At 35.7% G+C, this 20,713-nt stretch overlaps 1 protein-coding gene across 2 annotated transcripts in view; it reads right to left on the bottom strand.

Moving 5' to 3' along the window:
• The window catches only part of GABRG1 (gamma-aminobutyric acid type A receptor subunit gamma1), an 85,989-nt gene that overhangs the window by 27,024 nt on the left and 38,252 nt on the right, over positions 1–20,713 (bottom strand). For both annotated transcript variants that reach the window (XM_027600581.2, XM_027600580.2), the window contains exons 4-5: positions 1,220–1,440; positions 321–403 (exon numbers count right to left, since the gene is read on the bottom strand). In XM_027600581.2, the coding sequence (XP_027456382.1) occupies positions 321–403; positions 1,220–1,440 (304 nt within the window). The remainder of the gene's footprint in view (positions 1–320; positions 404–1,219; positions 1,441–20,713) is intronic.

The raw sequence follows: 20,713 nt of genomic DNA on the forward strand, positions 1-20,713 counted from the left end.
TTCATGGCAGTGTTAAAACATTTGAACACAAACCTATCTTCAGGACTACTTTAATCAAAATAGGAAAAAGACACTCGATAAAACCAAAATGTGTGAGCAAAAATATAATTAAATATATACATTTACTATGCATTTATTGTCACTTTTTAATTTAAAAGCAAGAAAAATACGTCATTTGTAACTGTTTTATCTGAGAGACGAACATAATCCACACTTCTGAAAATTATATGTTATATTTTATCTCATTTTATTTTACACTTTTAAATAAACAGAGTCTGAGGCTGAAATTCTATGAAATTATAACATATTTTGTCACTTACAGCTTGAAAATTCCAGTGGGCAAGAATGTTCATCCATAGGAAAGTTATGAAGCTGAAGATAACATTCTGCATTGATTGTCAATCTATTTAAATGAAAAAATAAATATTAAATATAAGAAATAATTTCAAGCATTAAAAATCCTTTGTCTAATTTTCAAGAATGATGTTGGCCTACAATAACAGACTGTGATATATTAGAAAATAATAATAATTGTAATGTCTCAAAGTTTTAAGTGGTGATATTATAGCATTCACGAGTAAGAAAATTCTAACATTTTCCTCTCCAGCCAACTAAGCTGCCACTGTATATATTTCAGTATAATTTCTGTTTACAGTTAAAAATTTATACTTCAGGATCACAACAAACACACACACACAATTAACAGAGTATACATGGTTAAGCATGGTGATTGTTTTCTCTTAAATTTTCATGAACTTCTTTCCATTAAGGATGATTCTTAATAAGGTTGGGATGATTCTTGATATGTTAAGATATGTTCAAGACAATGAATTGAAACTTGAATCTTCTTTTAATCCTTTCTTAGGAGTGTTTTACTACCTTATTGAATTTTATAGCAGGATTGACTCCTAGAGAAAATCTCAGTCAACCATTTGCATTATGGGTTAAAACACATAATGGTCACACCACACCCTCCTATGTTTCAGAGGAGGGGGATATCAAGAGATATTTTTCTTTGCTTTTAGTCCCTTTCATATACCAGTTACTCTGAGCTTAAAAAAAGAAAGTTTCCAAAATATTCCACCACTTTAAATTTTAGTGTATGAAAGGAACTCCATACTTCTTTCTTTGTAAAACTGAAAAAGGAAAATTTGCGAATTGATCAAGTATTAGTATGGAAAATGAATTAGAACAACTACATTTTTTTAAGTAGTATTACCTCAGAGTATATAGAACTCGTCCATCATTCCAAATTCGAAGCAGACGATTAGGAGTTGTTATCCAATGTGCATCAGATTTTCTTGAGTTTCTGAAGAACGTGTCAGGAATCCAAATTTTCCCTACCATATTACTGTTAAGCATAAGCACTTTCATGGTACTGTTGAATTTTAAACGACTGTCAAACCAGGTTTGCGCAAAAATTATATCTATTGTGTATTCCTGAAAGATAAAAAGAAGGGAAACAGCCTAGAATAGTAAAGTCACTATTTTAGATGTTTTCTTCAGATGTTTAAATTTTTACATCATAAAGTTTCCGTAAGTAAATAGCTCTTAAACTCAGTCCTTTCAAATAAAAAAGTATGCCATTATCTTAACCTTCCTCTTTGTTTACCTGAGCCATATAAAATAAAATCCAAAATTTCTAGTAATAACTGCTTCCATCGTGGCTTTATAATTGTTTTGTAAATTTTACTCAAGATTTTATAATATGTGGGATATAGCCCCACATATTATACATATAATATAAAATATAAAATATTTTATTTTATTATATAAAATATAAAAGCAAATTATCTTAATGTTAAAAACTATATTAATTTTTGTGATATTTACATGAAGTTGAAGTTAAAAAAATCACAAATAAGTACAAAATCAAGATGCAAATACTCACCAAATTATCTAAAAGATCTCATATTGTCTTTTGTCCAAAAAAATTAATTACAATTATGTAGATCCATCATTTTCAAATGTTTCAAAACAATCACACACATGCACACACCGCTATTAAGTGGGTATAACATGCCAAGTATTATGTTGAGTTTAGTACATAACCTGTCATTAAAGCCTCACTGCAACCCTGTGAAATAAGTACTGCTATAATTTTTATTTTTAAATCACATTTATTGAGCAATACAGAAGTAAAATAATTCTCCCCCCAACACAGAAGTAAACAAGCAGATGATAAGGAGACTGAATCACCCCAGGCTGAATCCCAAATCCACATCCACAACAACCACATATATTGGTGGTCCTAGTGGAGCCTGATGGGGCCAGGATTAGAACACCAGGCTATGCCCATTATCAGCAAGTGACTGTAAACAGGAAATGGCATGGTTCCGAGAGAACCTTCAAGGGAGTGATTAGGTATTACCTACCTTTGCATCCTGACAAAATGCCTGCCATATTATAAGCATTAAAATTGATCTGATAAAATTAATGAATAAGAATGCAGTAATTATCAATGCTATTGAGGAAAGTGATTATATGCACGTGTGTGTATAACTTTGATATTAAGAGAGAAATAAAAGAGTAAATTGAAAAATATGAGGTATTATATGAGTTACTTGTGGTGAGAGAGGTTGGTTGCTCACTCCTGATATAATGCCAGCAACTGGCCAATTTACCTGGATGGACATATTTAGTATAAGAAATGGAAGTTTAGTTGAGAGTTTGACGAATGAAGATTTGAAAAAAGGTAAGGAGAATAATAAATAAACAGACTGGAGTCAACTTGTTAATAGGGGAGTTGCATCAAATCCTAATTTCCAGGCAGAATATTTATAATTGTAATTTACGTGACTAGAATGTGAGGAAATAGAATAGAGAAAGAATATAGACTAGAAAGGAAAATCTTCTTTTATGTATTTCGTTTTTTCTTTTTATTTATTTATTGAATAAATTTGACAGGTAACATTATGTAATTTTCAGGTGTATAGCATACAGCATACATAAAGTTACTTCGATACATTTATATACTGTGATCGGATTGCCATCGTAGCAATATTTATCATATTACATAATTACGGTACATTACTGTCTATATTCATTATACTATGCATTCGATCTCTATGGCTTATTTCCTTATTACAAGTTTGTATCCTTAAACACCATCATCTTATCTACTTTGGATGAACAGTGTCGCAATTTGGGAAAAGCACATACATATTAATAATTATTTAAAATCCAACAAAGCCTTAGACATTATGCAGTTGAGTACGAGATGTGCTTTATAAAGGGGTTAAGCAATATAAATAAACTACTATGAATAATTTTTTTATAAAATATATTTTTTAAAGATTTTATTTATTTATTTATTAGACAGAGAGAGAGAGAGAGAGAGAGAGAGCACAAGCAGGGGGAGCGGAAGGCAGAGGGAGAGGGAGAAGCCGGCCTCCCGCTGAGCAGGGAGCCCGATGCGGGGCTCGATCCCAGGACCCTGGGACCATGACCTGAGCCGAAGGCAGACACTTAACGACTGAGCCACCCAGGCGCCCCTACTATGAATAATTTGTCCATATTATAATGTAACGTGTGATCATTCAGTATTCTACCCATATATTTAGCCTCTACTGTGTGTCATTGTTTTGCACGGATGTAAAGACATAAAGTCCTTAAGCACAAAAACACTTGCACCATGATCCCCTCCTGACATAGTCTTGATTGCCATGAGGCTGCCAGAATGATTTAGAGAGAGAGATGACGAAAATTTCGTTTCTTCCAACTTGGTATGGAATGGCACAGAATCAAGTTGTGCTGTGGCATGGAGGTTGAAGGTGCTTCTGCAAGCAGGGAAGCCCTATTACATTCCATAGCCACCAACTTGCTGATGTCCTATCCATAACTCAAGCTGAGTGGTAATGCAAGACGTATCTCATAATACATAATAATAAAGTATATTTATTCTGTAGATGCTTAATCATATTATTTAGTAACATCAATGGATTGAACATGCATTTAGGGGGCCAATGGGCCCTCATATAAGGTATCACTGGTGTACTTTCTCCCTGAATCTTGTGGAAAATCCTTGGACAGGTTACAACAGTTACCTTTAACCCTTATTCTGACCGCCTGCTTCTCAGGCCAGATATCTTTTCTTTGGAATAAATTATGACTTATCTAAACAACCACTTCAACTTAGCCATTCAGAGTCTAGCAGTGTAACCTGTGTTAATGACATGGCTTCTGGTTTTAACAGTAAACACAAATAGAAGGAAACCTTACACTCATTCTATGGTGGAGCCTAAAAAGAGTATTTAATAACATTATATGGCAGAATTACTTTGTACTTTTGTATGGACTCCAACAGTAGAAACTGCTTAAGATAAAGGATGAGGCTTACGTACCAGGATTATAGGTTGGCAAAGACCCAACATTGGTTGGTAAAGGGAACATCATGCTACCTGCTAAGTATACTTGACTGCAGTGTTCCTAACTCATAGGGCATTAATGGCTGCACTTGTGAGGGAACTAACATGTGTAGGGGTGGGATTTAGCAAGCAGCTGTGAATCCTGCTTAGCAACTGACGGGATCTTTTTTAGAATACCTGTTGATAAAGTGTTAATCTCCATTGAAAGAGTTATGAATTCTAAAGAGTAAACTCTGAGCAGAGAGTCTTGGGGGAAATGGGAAAATCTTTCTACCCATAATTATTCCCTCAATCTAGCACGAAGAAGAGAAAGATATAGAGCGTGTGTCTTGATAATCCAACTTTCTTAAACCCTTTGCAGATGCTAATACCTCCAAGCTCTTTTAAATTGCTAATCCTTAATAAGTGCTTCCCTGAGATAAGAAGGTCATTAAAGTCTGTGCTATTTTATATGTAATCGAAAAATCCAATTTCATTTACCCATTCTATTTGTATAACTTCCGGAAAATGATCAAAGTGTGCTATTGTTCTTCGTGTTCTCATTTAGAGGTTATAATTATCTGCATAAGAAATAAGCAAAAGAAACATGAAAAGGAATGTCCATTCACTCAGGACAACAAGTACAATAGCTTCTAGTATAAGCATTTTGCAGTAAGGAACAGTGCATTTAACATTCGAGATCCAATGTACATTATGACACTTTGTTTTCTTGCAAGGTAGCTGAGAAAACAGCATTAGTGAATAAAGGTGAAGAAGTGAGTCATCTTGAGTTCTAACTCAGTCAAATCAAAACATAGTTGATGAAAGTGTGTGCCCTATAGTCTTCTTACTACGTGGTCAGACTTGCAATTATGCACATGTCTCACATTTAATAGAACTAGTTAATTCAATATTATTGTCTTTCTACTAATGGAAGAAACTTCACACAAAATGCAGACCTGCCTAAGTAATTAATAGAAGCGCATAATTTCGTCATGAAGTTTGTTTGATCCTCATCTGGTCTTCACACCCTGGCATTAATCTCTCCCTAAATTATCTATGCCTGTGGCCAAAATAGCATGCTGGGCCAAACAATGGTTGACAGTGCATTAGATGCTGGGGCTATGGACATGGAAGGAAGGGGGACAGGCATAGCTAATACACAGTACAAATAGCTTTAGTGGGAAAAGTTCATACGTAGCTGCTCCACTTTGCTCAGTTATCATAAAAGCCCTGATTCTTGATACTATCACAATATGGTAAGTAAAATCTTGGTATTATTCTAGTTTTCAAATAGAAAAAGAGATAAGGAACAAAGATGATACGTCAGGATAAACCACTGAATTCATCCAGAAAAACATCGAGAGATAGTTAAAAAGTAGACATGAATTCTGGGTTCAGTTACCAAACTTTTAGGCTCTTACTTTTATGTCTCTAACTGTAAATTGCCAAAAGAACATAACATCATGTGCACTCATCAGTTCACTTTTTAACAGATAATTTTCAGTGTTTAAGCTACTTCTATGTTGTTCTGGGTTTACAAAGATGAAAATGGATCCTACCTGTTATGAAAATACTATATATAAAATAAAAATTAGAAATTAATAAAACTTAGGAAAGGTACAGTTAAAGAGAAATGGAAACAGTAGAGGAAACTTAAGGAAGACTTTATGACAGAAGTTGTATTTAGCCTGAACCCTGAAGTATATATGAAATTCAGATACATGCTGGGGTCAAATAATAAAAGTGGGGAGGAAGTAAAGGTAGTAAAATGTAGGGCATAATGGGAAAAAAGAATGTAAGTCATATATAATGAAAAAAGTGGTGCATTTTCTGTCCATCAGGGAATGTGCATTCCTCAGATACACAGAAAATTCTATATCTGGAAGAGTGTTTGAAAACAATTATCTAAAATTACCAATTACCAATAATTGACTCTGGAACCTAGACACAGCTCCATCCCCATGTATTGCTGAACTGAGTACTATGAACTGAGAGTCCCAATACTTCACGTGTTAATTTTATGCACCATACTTAATAATGCATTTCCTATTAGATATTTCTTCTATAATAGTCAATATACAATTTCTTTTTTTTTAAAAGATTTTATTTATTTATTTGACAGAGAGAGACACGGTGAGGGCAGGAACATAAGCAGGGGGAGTGGGAGAGGGGGAAGCAGGCTTCCCACGGAGCAGGGAGCCTGATGTGGGACTCCATCCCAGGACTCTGGCATCATGACCTGAGCCGAAGGCAGACGTTTAACGACTGAGCCACCCAGGCGCCCCCAATATACAATTTCTAAGAGTAAAACATCAAACTTAAATAATCACAGACAACTAAACCTTAACAAAGGATTTACAAATAAAAAAAAAAATTCTCAGGCCTTAAAAAGTTTATAATATACTAGAGAAGATAGAGTTAGATTCTAGATTTATATAATAAGTCATGTAAAATCTGGGGTGGGAACAATCCTTATGAATTGTTTCAGTCAGGGTTCTCCAGGGAAATAGAAGCCATAAGATGGATGGAATGGATGGATAGGTTGATGGATGGACGGACAGAGACAGATACAACAAACAGATTTATCTTAAGGTTTTGACTCAAGAAATTGTGGGGACTTCAAAGGCAAAAACTTGCAAGGCAGGCCAGCAGACTGAAGAACAGAGAAGAGTCGATGTTTCAGTCTTGAGTCAGAGACCAGTCTGGTAGTAGAATCTCTTCTTCCTGGAGGGACCTCAGGACCATGAGAAAAGTCTCATAAAGCCTTATCTGATTGAATGAAACCCATCCACATTATAAAGGATGAGCTGATTTACTCAAAGTCTACTGATTCTCACACGTAAAAACTGTCTTCACAGCAACATCTAGACAAATATCTGGGTACCATAGCTTAGCCAAGTGGACACATAAAATAGACCATCACAGAGTTATAACAGTAGGAATGGACATTCATCGATGCAGGAAGCCTTAAAAAATTATGCATGTGTGTATTTGCTAGACAGATTAAAATGACTAATTTTTGTGGCAGGAAGAATCATATTTCCCCAGCTCATGTTTCTGTGTAAATCTACACTCTTCATTTTTTTCCCATCTCTTACTCTACCTCTCAGAGAAGTCTGTTCCATATTGCTCAACTGGCTAAATGTAATATATAAAAAAATCATTTCTTAATCAATTCTTGTCTCTTTTCCATTCTTTGAACTCCAAACTTGATCTGAAAAAACTCTCTCCAAATCTCAGTGGAAAGTTAGAGTCAGTAGGTGCACAGCAGTGCTGGCAAAACCATGAGTCCAGATCCCTAACCCTATTCTACATCCCCACTTCAATCACTAATTAGAAAGGTTTGTTTGCCTGTCTTCTACGCATGTTTGTCAGTGGATTCAGAATCTGTGCAGAGAGATAAAAATAGATTTTTTGGTCCTTTCAAACACCAAATATACTCCAGAACATATAGATTACCATTTTTTCCATACAAATATCCACTTGTTAGGAAGTTCTCAGATTCAATTTTGGCATTGCATAAAGGTAATAAAATTTGGAATTCTGTTTTTCAACTACAGGATTCCCAAATCAGGTCATATGATTTATGTTTATTTAGGGCATATGTTTTGCAAAGTAATTCCAAAATGTTATCTGCCTTAAGATTGCTGCATGGGATCAAACACACAATACTGCCTATCCCCTGTACCATTCATGGGAGAATAAGAGGTGTGGCTGTCCTCTTCCCAGACATGTACTGCTAGGATGAGAAAAGTCTTGGACATGTCAATAATATCTCGATCAGTCTACCATGAGAAATCCATTACTTCAGATCTTGAAATTTTAAACTATAAGGTCCTCTAAGCATTTATAAATTTGTGAATTTAACCTTCCACAGTTATGCATTCCCTGAGAAGTTTCATCAAAATTATGACCTACTGATACGAAATATCACACGGAAGGACAATTTCTTGAAAAAATTCAAGGAACTTCCCCAATGCACATGCATCAAAAGTTTTACTGTCGTCCCGCTTTTCCGAGATGGATACAAAAGAGGAAGGGATATGCACATGAAGTGTGTGGCATCTGCAACACAGGGAGTTGAAGTGAGAAACAAATACAATCTGGAAGGCAAAAGAAAGGCTTTCTAGATTCACCATAGCACTGCATCAATCACAAAGACCGAAACTTAAACGGCTGAAGCAAAAGCACCCAAGTGAAAAACCTAACATATAATCAAGAGAAATCCAAATTTTTTTCAGTATGGATAGTTGGACTATTCTGAATTCATGAGGTGAGACTGCATCTAGAGGGGGGCAGTTTAGTGTAGTGATTAAGGATGAATGCTACCATTGGGAAGTCTACTGGGGTTTGAATTCTGAATATAACAATTTTCAGTTGACCTTGAGTAAATTTCCCAGCTTGTTATGGCTCACTTCCTTCTCTTGAATTCCTGCTGTCTATAGTACATAAGGTTCTTGCTAATATTTAACGTAAATTACTTAAAACAATGATTTCACACATAGTAAGTATTCTATAATATTACGGTCATAATAATGAAGGAAAGACATCATATCATTTTAAAAAGGGGACAACAGGGCCTTTGCAAACATTCCAATTTGCAAAGATTATAAGACACAGCCATGTCATGCCTCCTCTGGAAGACATGAACATTTTATAGAAATAGTTTTATTTTTGAGGAAATTTCTTCATGTATAGAGACAGCCAGTTCCAATACCAAGATTCTAAGTCATAAAAATTGTCTAGCTTCTGGAAAGCTATAAATATTCTTATTACTAGCTCATTTGCAGAATTTGAATCAGCTAGTCAGTTTTTGTTTCATGAAATATTTGACCCACTCAAAACTTGGGACACCAACAGAGTCTTGTTTTTCTCCTACCTCAGTGGCCACTCCTTCTCAGTCCCTTTTGCTAGTTCCCCTGCATCTTTCATATGCCTAAGCAATGCAGTGCTCCAGTTTAATAATACTCAGTTCCCTTCTCTTCACTCCCAAGATAATCTCATCCAATCTCATGACTGAGTATCACGTATATAGTCTGAAGAATGCAAAGGCTATATTCCAAGTGCAAATACTTCCCTTGAAATCCCAACATGCATGTATAACTGCCTCCTTAATGTTTTTATTTGGATAGCTAATAGACACCTCAGTCTTAAAATTTCAAAATAGAACTCTTGATCTTCAATATCCTCCAAAACAAAACAACAACAACAAAAAAAAAACCAACAAAACAAAACAAAAAACAAAAAAAGTCTTCTCTCTCTTCTCCATTTCATTAAATGACAACTTTATTCTTCCAAGTTTTCAGTGAAAAAATCTTGGACTCATTCTTCATGCCTCTTTAACTCTACAATTCCACATCTGGTCTTCAAAATACCTTGGCATCCCCATTTTCAAGTTATTTACAGATTCTGATAAATTCTCATTTGTTTCACCATCATCAACTTTTTCCTTGATTATTGTGATTATTTGTAACTAGTTTCCTGCTTCCACAATTGGCTTCCTATAGTTTATCCTTCACTCAGAAGGATAATGGGTCTCACAGAAAATACTAAGTCATATCACTCCTCCAATCAACACTTTTCTATCACATTCCTGTATTCAGTCAGGCAAAAAAACAAAAAACAAAAACAAAACCCAACATCCTTTCAATGTATTAAGGACTCCAGATGATCTGAAACCTAATACACCAACTTTTCCTACCTCTTTTAACCCTTGTTAATTTTACGACAAACACTACTGTTCTCCTTGTTGCTCCATGCACATTCTTACCTCAGAGACTTTGCTCCTGCTATTCCCTCTGGCAAAGCACTCTCCAGGTATCTGCTTGACTTTCTTCTTTAACACTGCTGATTTCTATTCAAATGTCACCTAATGGGTGACACTTCCTTTGTCATGCACTAGAACTAGAACTTCACCACCATCCTGACCCTTCTTCCTATCAAACGTTTTGCCTCATTTCTCTGTATTCATTCATTACCACTTCATATGTTTTATATTTACTTATTTTATAGTGCCTCCCAACTAGAATGTAAGCTCCATGAGGGTAAAGGGTATTTGATTATTCAATACTATAACTTGAACTCCTTTTTTTTATCAAGCATTCTTCTTTTATTTATTTTTTATTTTTTTATTTGAGTATAATTGACACACGATGTTACATTAGTTTCAAACATATAACATAGTGATTCAACAACTCCATGTGTTAACATACTCAGATCACTGCAAGAGTAGCTACTTTCTGTCACCATGCAATGCTATTACAATACCATTGACTATATTCCCTATTCTGTACTTTTTATTCATTCCTATGTCTTTTTCATTTCATAACTGGAAGACAATATCTCCCATCACTCCCCCCTCACCCATTTTGCCCAACCTCTACATCCCTCCCCTCGGGCAAGCCTTGTGCACTCTTGGTGGGAACGTAACTTGGTACAGCCACTGTAGAAACAGTATGGAGATTCCTCAAAAATTAAAAATAGAAATACAATATGATCCAATAATTCCACTACTGGATATTTACTCAAAAATAATAAAAACACTAATTTGAAAAGATATATACACCCCTATGCTTATTGCAGCATTATTTACAATAGCCAAGATATGGAAGCAGCTCAAGTGTCCACTGATAGATGAATGGATAACGAAGATATGAGATACGTGTATATATACACACACACTATGGAATATTACTCAGTCATAAAAACGATGAAATCTTGCCATTTGTGACAATATGGATGGATCTAGAAGGTATGCTAAGTGAAATAAACCAGACAGAGAAAGACAAATACCATATGATTTCACTTATTTGTGGAATCTAAAAAACAAAACAAATGAATAAGCAAATGAAAAGCAGTATCAGACCTGTAACCTCAACTCTTAAAAATAGTGTCTGGCATATAAAAGATAATAAATAGTTGTTTATGGGATAAATGGACGATACATATATTTTAATCCCTGGTGTCTATAATGCATTTGAATTAATCTTCAAGAATTAGGCCAAAATCTCATAAATTCATGCCTGAGTTCATAGTTACATAGGTCTATGATCTAAACTGGAGTTATACAAATACTGTTACCTCTGCAACATGTGAGAGAATGTTACATTCTAAAGGAGGAACCTATAAATACACAGCATGACATCTGGAAAGAAATCATCTTCATTACCATTAAAAACATGGTAAGGGATTCTCTGCAACAGATGATTGATATTCAAGGGAGGACTCTGCTTCCTAGAGAAGCCCTATCACCAATGAACCATCTGTGTTCCATCTACATGGGCAACATTTACTGTTGATTGGTTCAGTGCTAGACAGCTAGATTCTTTGCTCTGTGGTCTGAGTGTGACAACTATTCCTGCATCTGTAGTTACACTGTATTAAAAATATATTCCTCTATATTTGTATATTGACATTTGTTAAGAGGATAGATCGCGGGATGCCTGGGTGGCTCAGTCAGTTAAGCACCTGACTCTTGGTTTCAGCTCAGGTCATGTTCTTGCGGTTGTGGGATCGGGCCCCGCATTGGGCTCCTTACTCAGAGTGGAACCTGCTTCAGATTCTCTCTCTCTTTCTCTCTCCTGCTCAGTCTCTCTCTCTCAAGTAAATAAGTAAAATCTTAAAAATAAAAGGAAAAATCTCAAGAGCTCTCACCACAAACACACACACAGAGAAAAAGAAAAAAAAAAAGGTAACTATGTGAGGTGATGGATACGTTAATTAGCTCGATTATGGTGATCACAAGGTGTATGTATATCAAAACATCAAGTGGTATACCTTAAATATATACAATTTTTATTTGTCAATTATACATCAATAAAGCTGAAAAAAATTTCTTGCTGTTAAAATTAGTCTTCCTATCTAAGCAAGATGAAACATTATATTTGGAAATGATATATTTAGAGAGAATCTGCATGCCTCAGGTTTTAAATTATTTATATTAATTACCACTTTATAGATTCTTTCCATTGTCCATATTCTTAAGGCAGAAAATGAATTTTCTGACACTGCCAGTCTGCTGCTAGAATGGCATTGTTTGTACTGCTTTAGAAGCACTGATTGCCAGTGTTTACCTCAGTAGTTTGAATATCATGTGCATACCAGAAAGCTGAGTGTTCTTATGAGAAAATCCAAGGTTTAGCACACAATTTGCAGAATTTCCATTATAGATATTTGTCATAATTTCCATAATAGCAAAACATCAAATGTCAAGACATTTAAACAAGTTCTTTCTCCTTCACATTTTAATTAAATTGCAGAGCAAATGATGTTTGTTCAGATTAACTACCAATCTAGGCCTAAAACGTTAGTATTTTATTAAAATCATTTCCACTGAAAAATACAAAAATAACATACTGAATAAGAGATAAGGCACTGTATTTTAATTATATGCACAATTTTAAATAGATGTCAGATAATCAACAAAATGATTCTGGATACCTCAAAAGAGGGTATTGTAGTGAGAAGTTGTGATGTAGTGTAAAGAACACTGGTTGGATGGAATCAGGAAATCCTACCATAGTTCCAAATCTGTGACTTTCTACAATATAATGCTGACCAAGTCACTTATTCTGTCTCACTGGAAAAATGAGGACAAGAGGCAAGATGGTTATTATAATCATCCTGAGCTCTAAAGCCTGGTGATCGTGAAAACATTGTTGATCATGAGAATGTTATAAAAGGTTAGAAATTAATTTTAAAAATGTTTTAAACATGGGGCGCCTGGGTGGCTCAGTCATTAAGCGTCTGCTTTCGGCTCAGGTCATGATCCCAGGGTCCTGCGATTGAGCCCCGCATCGGGCTCCCTGCTCGGCGGGAAGCCTGCTTCTCCCTCTCCCACTCCCCCTGCTTGTGTTCCCTCTCTCGCTGTGTCTCTCTCTGTCAAATAAATAAATAAATTCTTAAAAAAAATGTTTAAACATAAGCAAGGATAAAGGCTAAAATGAACATGATGTTTTTCAATGACCCTTCCCCATAAAATTACTTTGAGCTCTATGTGTTTTTGTTACTTTCATTTAATCCCACTTAATTTCCGCTAAATTGATTGTTGAAAATGGCTTCAGGCAACGGCCGCCAAACTTGGTTGACTAGAAGTCTTTGAAGAGCATTTCAACATTATAATTCCAGATCCCTGTCATGAATTACTGAATCAGAATCTCCTGGAGTGATGACAGAGAATTCAGATTTTTCTTATAAAGAAAAAAAATATTATTTTCTTATATATAGTTTGGGTTATAAAGGTTGGGAAGTTTTTGACAAGATTCTATCCTTTCCTCAATCCATTTATATACCATATCCACTAGTTTTTGGCATAGCAAAAAAAAACAAAAAACAAAAAGAATAAAAGAAGAAAGTAAAAGAGAGAGAGAGATCCTTGCTGTACAGAATAATAGATCTCTAACTGTGAAACTTAGGGCATTCAAACACCTTTTGCAGTCAGTATCTACAGATGAGAAAATTTATGTAGCATTCCCTCAAAATGAATCATGTGGGCTGCCATCTCTCTAAATATAAGCTCCCTTTATTGATCAGCATATGAGAACTTTGTGTGTGTGTGTGTGTGTGTGTGTGTGTATTTAAGAAAAGTTTGGTTTTTAACATTCAACTAAAATATGTACCTCTACACAATTTTAGAATGTAGCCTTCTAAAAGCATGAAATATTAACCCTTTGAAGTTACCTTAGGCCATGTCGAAGTACCACCACATGTGCAAAACTGCCTTTTCTTAGACATTTATTGTTTTGTAATGTTTTTATATTATTAGCAAAGCATTAGCACTTGTCACTCTCCTTCTATAAATAAATTTTATATTGAGATACAAAACAATTTAAGTTGTTGCCTATTAACTTTGGGTTCAGTATTGAAAGTCCTTGGTAGGTACCATAAAACCCAAATAATTCAATTTCAAACAAAGGGGTAAAAGAGGAGGAAACAAGAGGTATCTCTGAGTCAAATATAATAAATGAAATAGTGACTTAGAGCAGCTGGGAAGAAAACAAGGCTAAAACCAGCTATTAATCACATGTATGAAAGTCACGAGTTGAAACAACTCTCTAGACCCTCATTCTGCCAGAACTTTCCCTTTTAAGCCTAGCCTGAGGCCAGATCTACCAAGTAGTATGGGCTCATTCTACAACATTCTATATTTACTAATTCATAAAGGACTCAAATTGTAACTAACCCGGGACTCTCTACCTTGAGGCATATCATTAGAAAAGAATTCAAAATAGATACCTCCAAAATCTGACCAAGATGTATCAGAGATCTCAGAGGTGTTTATACACATATTCTAAGGAAATAATTATGGGTGGCCAAAGGATTTTGATAACATTACTTTTAATCACAACAAATTGGAAACATTCCAATTGTTAAATAATGGATTATTAGTATATTATGGTACAAATACATCCCCTAATATTATGTGATATTTAATGACATTTTTAAAAAAGTAATTAAGTGGAATAACAGTCATGATATAATAAATGGAAAGATACAAAGTTATAAAACAATATGTGTAATATTATAGCATTTGGTAAAACTATGTACATAAAGATATTAAAATGATAGTAACAATGGTTACACTGAATAATTATAATCTAAATTTTTTTCCTTTGGCCTAAGTGGAATTTCTAATTTTCCCATATTGGACATGTATTTCTTGTATAAGAAGAAAAAAGAACAATTTTTATCGTTTTTTTTTTTAAGAAAAAAAAAACATAGGGTCACCATTTGTAACTTAAAATAAGTATGGGCTCATACACTGCATTCTTCCTGGCACTTCCCCTTCTGTTTTGATATGATCTGTATTTTTTTAGCCATCTTCCCCATTAGGTTTTATGCCTCTCTGAAGGAAGGAGGTCCTGTCTTTTATAACTTAGCAGCCGATACACCAACTGTCACAATACAGGTAGTAAATAAATATAAGACAAACAAAACCACAAAATAAAAATTAAAATGAATTTGTGTACATCAAGAAATAATAAAATTATTTTAATAAGTTTTGGAGATTCAGAGGTTAATTTAATTTCCTTAATTTTAGAACTTTAACTTCCTATTTATGGGGCAAATGAGCATACTGGTTCAAAGAAGCATAGAGATGAAAATAACACTCACTCGTTTATAAATTTTAATTTTATCTCTGCTAGTGTTGAATCAAAAAGTACGTAAATTTTATGTTTTTTTAAGATGAAGCTTATGAAGAGAAATAGATTTTAGAGTATCTAAGGCCAACAAAATTAACATAATGCAGAAATAAAAAAAATTAAATCCATGGAAACAAGCCTTAAAATATTGTACAAACCAAGCAAATAAACTTAAAATCATTAAATACAAATGCATTTCTTCAAGTACTTTAATTTATCACAGCCAAGAAAACAAAAACCCTTTGTCTTCCCTCCATTAGCATATCCAGATCAATTAACCAAATACAAAAGTGTATATATAAATATATATATATATATATTCTATGTTTTTGCTGTTTCATAATTCCTCAACTTAATGTACTTGGCAAGGAGTGACTAATTCCTGTTAATATAATAAAAGGAATAAACAGGGTTTTTTTGATATGTAGAAGCTATGCCTAATTCATTAACTCCTTGAATCAAGAAGCAGCAGGGACACAAAAGAGAGAGAACGACAGAGAAAGAGGTAGAGAAACCAGTTGACCATGAGCACCATTTGCATGAAACACTGAAAAAAATGTGTGTCTTGCAGTGTAAGAAATTCTTGAAAAAAATCTCTGTGTGGGCACCAGCTTTCTCAATATATCTAGAATGTTTAAACACAAGTTATATGTCTGGAGAGTTTATTATCAAAAATGAGTGATAAGATAAAGTAAAAAAAAAGACTTAAAAGTCAGCCCTCACCATTTGCACGGACATTATTAACTATACCCCCCTCACCATCACCCCCCCACACACACACACATTTGATACTTGGCTGATCCATTTAAATGAATGGAACAAAATTTGATTGCTGGGAAAATCCTTTATTTCCACTCCATAATGAATCATGTTTATGACTTTTGTAATGTTACATATACTTTTGTTTAAGAATGTTTTGTTTTGGGACGCTTCAGTGGCTCAGTCATTAAACATCTGACTTCAGCTCAAAATAGGGTCCCAGGATCCTGGGATCAGCCCCACATGGGGCTCTTCGCTCAGCGGGGAGCCTGCTTCTCCTTCTGCCTGCCCCTCCCCCGGCTTGTGCATGTGCATCTGCACACATGCGCGAGCGCGCGCTCTCTCTCTCTCTCAAATAAATATATATTTTTTTAAAGAGTGTTTTGTTTTTCTTTTATAGGGAAGATTTGGATTTTCCTTTTCTGGTAAAAGGAGTCTGAAAAGGGGGATTATTTTTAAATATGCCTACACTAGCCATGAAGAAAGCATCTGGTTTTTGCTAAGTTTACTTAAGCGTTTGTGTCCTGCTGACGGTCTTGTAGACATCTCCAGCCAGTGGTGATTTTGGAGTCCAGCCCAGCCGGTGCCCCAACTACTTTCTAAGTTGTGCTCCACATAACTCGTGCCCTGGTTCCTCTGCTCTGCCTCCATTACCAAGACCAATCGCAGTTTAATGCAGGAAGGGTCTAGTCAGCTTCAGCTCTACACTCTAGGACTGTGTGATGTATCACTCGGGCAGCTAGAATGATATAAAGTGAGTTCTTCAGACATCAACCGGGACCTCATTCTTTTTTTAAGTTTTGATTTAAATTCCAGCTAGTTAACATACAGTGTAATATTTGTTTTAAGTGTACAACAGAGTGATTCATCATTTCTGTAAAACACCTGGTGCCGGTCACCTATTTCACCCATCCTCCCTCCCCCTCCTCTCTGATAACCATCAGTTTGTTCTCTACAGCTAAGAGTCTGTGTCTTGGTTTGCCTTTCACTCTCTACCTCTCCTTTTCTCCCCCCTTTGCTCATTGGTTTTGTTTCTTCAATTCCACATATGAGTGAAATCACATGGTATTCATCTTTCTCTGACTGACGTATTTTGCTTAGAATAACACCCTCTAGATGCATCTATGTCGTTGAGTTTGCTTCTCTCTCTGGGCCCATGCTTTCCAAGTGCTCATATTAGTAATCTCTTAATATTGGACTAAATAAAGGTGTACCTGTTTCTATAAGTAAACCCATGTCCAAATTATACCTGTAATTTTCTTATTTTTTATTGCCAGAAATATTCAGAAAGGGTTTTTTTTTGTTTGTTTGTTTGTTTGTTTTTGGCGGGGGAAGTTCTGTTTAAATGTTTTGTGTTCCCTTTTAACCAACACCAAAAAGAGAAAAAGAAATTTGGCCTTCCAAACAGGAGTCTCACTTCAGAGAGGAGTGGGCATGCATATTGAGAGCTGGGAAGTGTCTGTCTCTCCAGGCTGCTCTTCCCAGCCCTGCCACCCTGGGGATGGCCATTCCAAGGAGTTCACTTTATGGGAGGCCTGGAAGGCCTTGGAATGAGTGAGGGAGCAAACCCCCAACCTGCAGAGAAGAATTTGGTCTCCTCTGCAGGTAGGGACATGAGCATGTGGGGCCTGGTGGTTCCAGAGGAGAAGGGAGTGGAAAGGTTAGATCCGGAATGTTCCATGGAAGCTCCAGGGCCTCCAGGTTTGGAAAATATGTTTGCAAGAAAAATAAGATGCTTTGGGAATTTCTGCAGTCTATGTTCTCCACCTACCCATGAGAAACCTACTGTGTTGGCCAAAAGGACAGCAGGGAGGGAGCAGAGGTTGGAGGCCAGGCACTGGTCTGGCCTCAGTGGAAGATTCCAGAGAAGAGTGAGGCAGGCAGCTGTCTTTGGTTTCCTGGGTCTTCCTATTTCTGGCAGCTGTAGAGACTATGAAAACCCCCACCCACCTGGCCATTGAGGTGTGGGCTCCCAGGCTGTGGGCAGTGCTGAAAGAGGAAGGCTGGACATCTGCCATAGGTTGGTGGGTGCCCAGGCCCTGGACCCTCGGAAAAGGATGCCCAAGGGGAGCAGGGCTAGCTGAACAAACGGGGCCTGGGGACGCACCGCCTGCTAAGCTGGCCAAGGCACAGTGGTCATGGTTGGCACTGATGTAGGCCATGTAAGCCATCACGTGGGGGAATGTAGTTCTGCCCTGGATGCCATGCAGCAGGTGCGCCATGGGACCCTTGGCAAAGATGGCTACGTCCTCTCTGTCATAGGTCTCAGGGCACATGGGCATGGGAGACTGCACCTGGTAATTGCTGTGAGCGTAGTCCACCATGGAGACATTCTCTCGCTCATGGCCTACCACCTTGGAGCCAGGCCCATTGCCATATAGGATGGCAGTGAAGGATTTCTTGTCTGTATCACTTACCATGGGGGCCAAAGATAGAGTTGCCAGGGGGGTGTACTTGCCAAAGATGAAGACATGGGAGTGGTCCGCAGTGACAATGGTCAGTGTGTCTTCCAGGGAGGTAATGGTGTATGCCTACCCAATGGCCTGGTGGTATTTCTACCACCTTGTGCAGAGCCTGCTTGGCCTTTCCCTCAAAGCTATACCAGGAATTTTCATGTATCACTGTTTCTGTACTTATTCCCCTTGTGTTTTTTATATATAAGGATTTTTATTTATTTATTTGAGAGAGACAGAGGGACAGAGAGAGTGAGCACGAGCTGGGAGGGAGGGCAGAGGAAGAGGGACAAGCAGACTCCCTGCCTATCAGGAAGCCTGCCTTAGGGCTCAATCCCAGGATCCCAAGATCATGACCTGAGCCGAAATCAGACTCTTAACCGACTGAGCCACCCAGGTGCCCCCTTATTCCCCTGTGTTTAGCCTCCTTAGTTGCCCATAATTTCATCTTGGATTCCCTAGATGTCTTATTGATTTTGACTTGATTCAGAGAATTATTATGCCCTTTAAACGCTATATTAGCTAGTCAGAGGATAAGCTGCTATTGTTTTATTATCCTAAGACACTTATCCGAAAGAGTAAAATCACATAATTTCTCCAAAGCCCCCAAAATTAGGAAGTTAAAAAACATTTTAATTCCAGGCTAATAACCTCTATTAACATTTTTTTTTGCCTTCAGTTCTGATTGTATATTTTTGTTCTGTTTATATTTAAGATTGTTTTTTATTAACTTTTTAAAAATTTTAATTCCAGTATAGTTAAGATACAGTGTTATATTAGTTTCAGGTGTATACGAGAGTTATTCAGCAATTCTATACATTTCTCAGTGCTCATACATAACTCTACAGCACACATAGTTGAACAGCCTCTATCCAAATTACTTTATTCTTGTTCAGTCCTCATTAGTGCATCTGTTACTCATTTTGAATTTAAATTCTCAAAATGTAAACTATAGAATTAATCTATTTATTGACTAAATTATACATTTGTTCAATGTTCAATTATTGAATACCCTATTTTTTTATAGTGATACCACGATTGAAGTCATTAATCTAACCCTGAAAAAAGGTAAGGAAAAGCATATCTTATAATAGAATAATGTTGTTTTAGGTCTTACCAGCAATCTAAAGAGATATTATTTTATGTAGCCAGTCTTAAAAATAAATAACCATTTTTCATGAAGCCAAATTTTGGCTAATTAAAAAAAAATAAAACCATTAAGCTAATATATTAATTTTGTTCCTTACCAGTAACTTAAATTGTATGAATTGTTAAGGAGGGAAGGGGAAACCTATCCTCTTGGTTGCTTAATTACACTCAAATCTGCTTGCTTGATTACACTCATATGCAAAACAATGTTGTTCATTTTATGAAAACTGAATTCTAATTTTCCTGCATTGTTTAGTTAAAACAGTCTTCTATGTAAACTGCTCCTTATTAATCCCCAGTACGACAATGTTTCTCTTTTAATAAACACTATCAAGTATTCTATGTCTTCTTTTCTTGTATGTGCTTTAGTATCACCAGTTTTAATAGCAATTTCATTTAATTAGCTTTTTAAAAAACTATCATTGGCCAAGGTTATAAGTATGTACTTTGCCCTCCTGGGAAAACTAAATCTTTAATACCATGAAACTTTTATACAGGAAGATCATCATAGAAGTTTCTCAGTAGCCATTCTTGTCAAAGTATCTCTGGAATATAAATACAGCCTTGAATACTATTTATCTCTATTTTAATGACCACATTTTTTAAAAATGAATTCATTCAAATTAAAAACAAGAACCCAAGACTAAACATAAACATATACAATTCAGAAAATGTAGATGCCCATAAGCTCTAATGGGCTTGTCTTCTTTAAGCACTGGTTAATTGGAAACTAAACATTGTAAGATTCTCCTAAGAAGAAAATTAGCATTTTAGTAATCTATTACTTTATAAAATTTCATATTTGCATAATGTTAAATTAATACACGCAGGCATAGAGATTGCTTTATCTTTACAAAAATCA

The sequence above is a fragment of the Zalophus californianus genome, chromosome 2 (assembly GCF_009762305.2).
Source record: "Zalophus californianus isolate mZalCal1 chromosome 2, mZalCal1.pri.v2, whole genome shotgun sequence".
Taxonomy (NCBI): Eukaryota; Metazoa; Chordata; class Mammalia; order Carnivora; family Otariidae; genus Zalophus; species Zalophus californianus.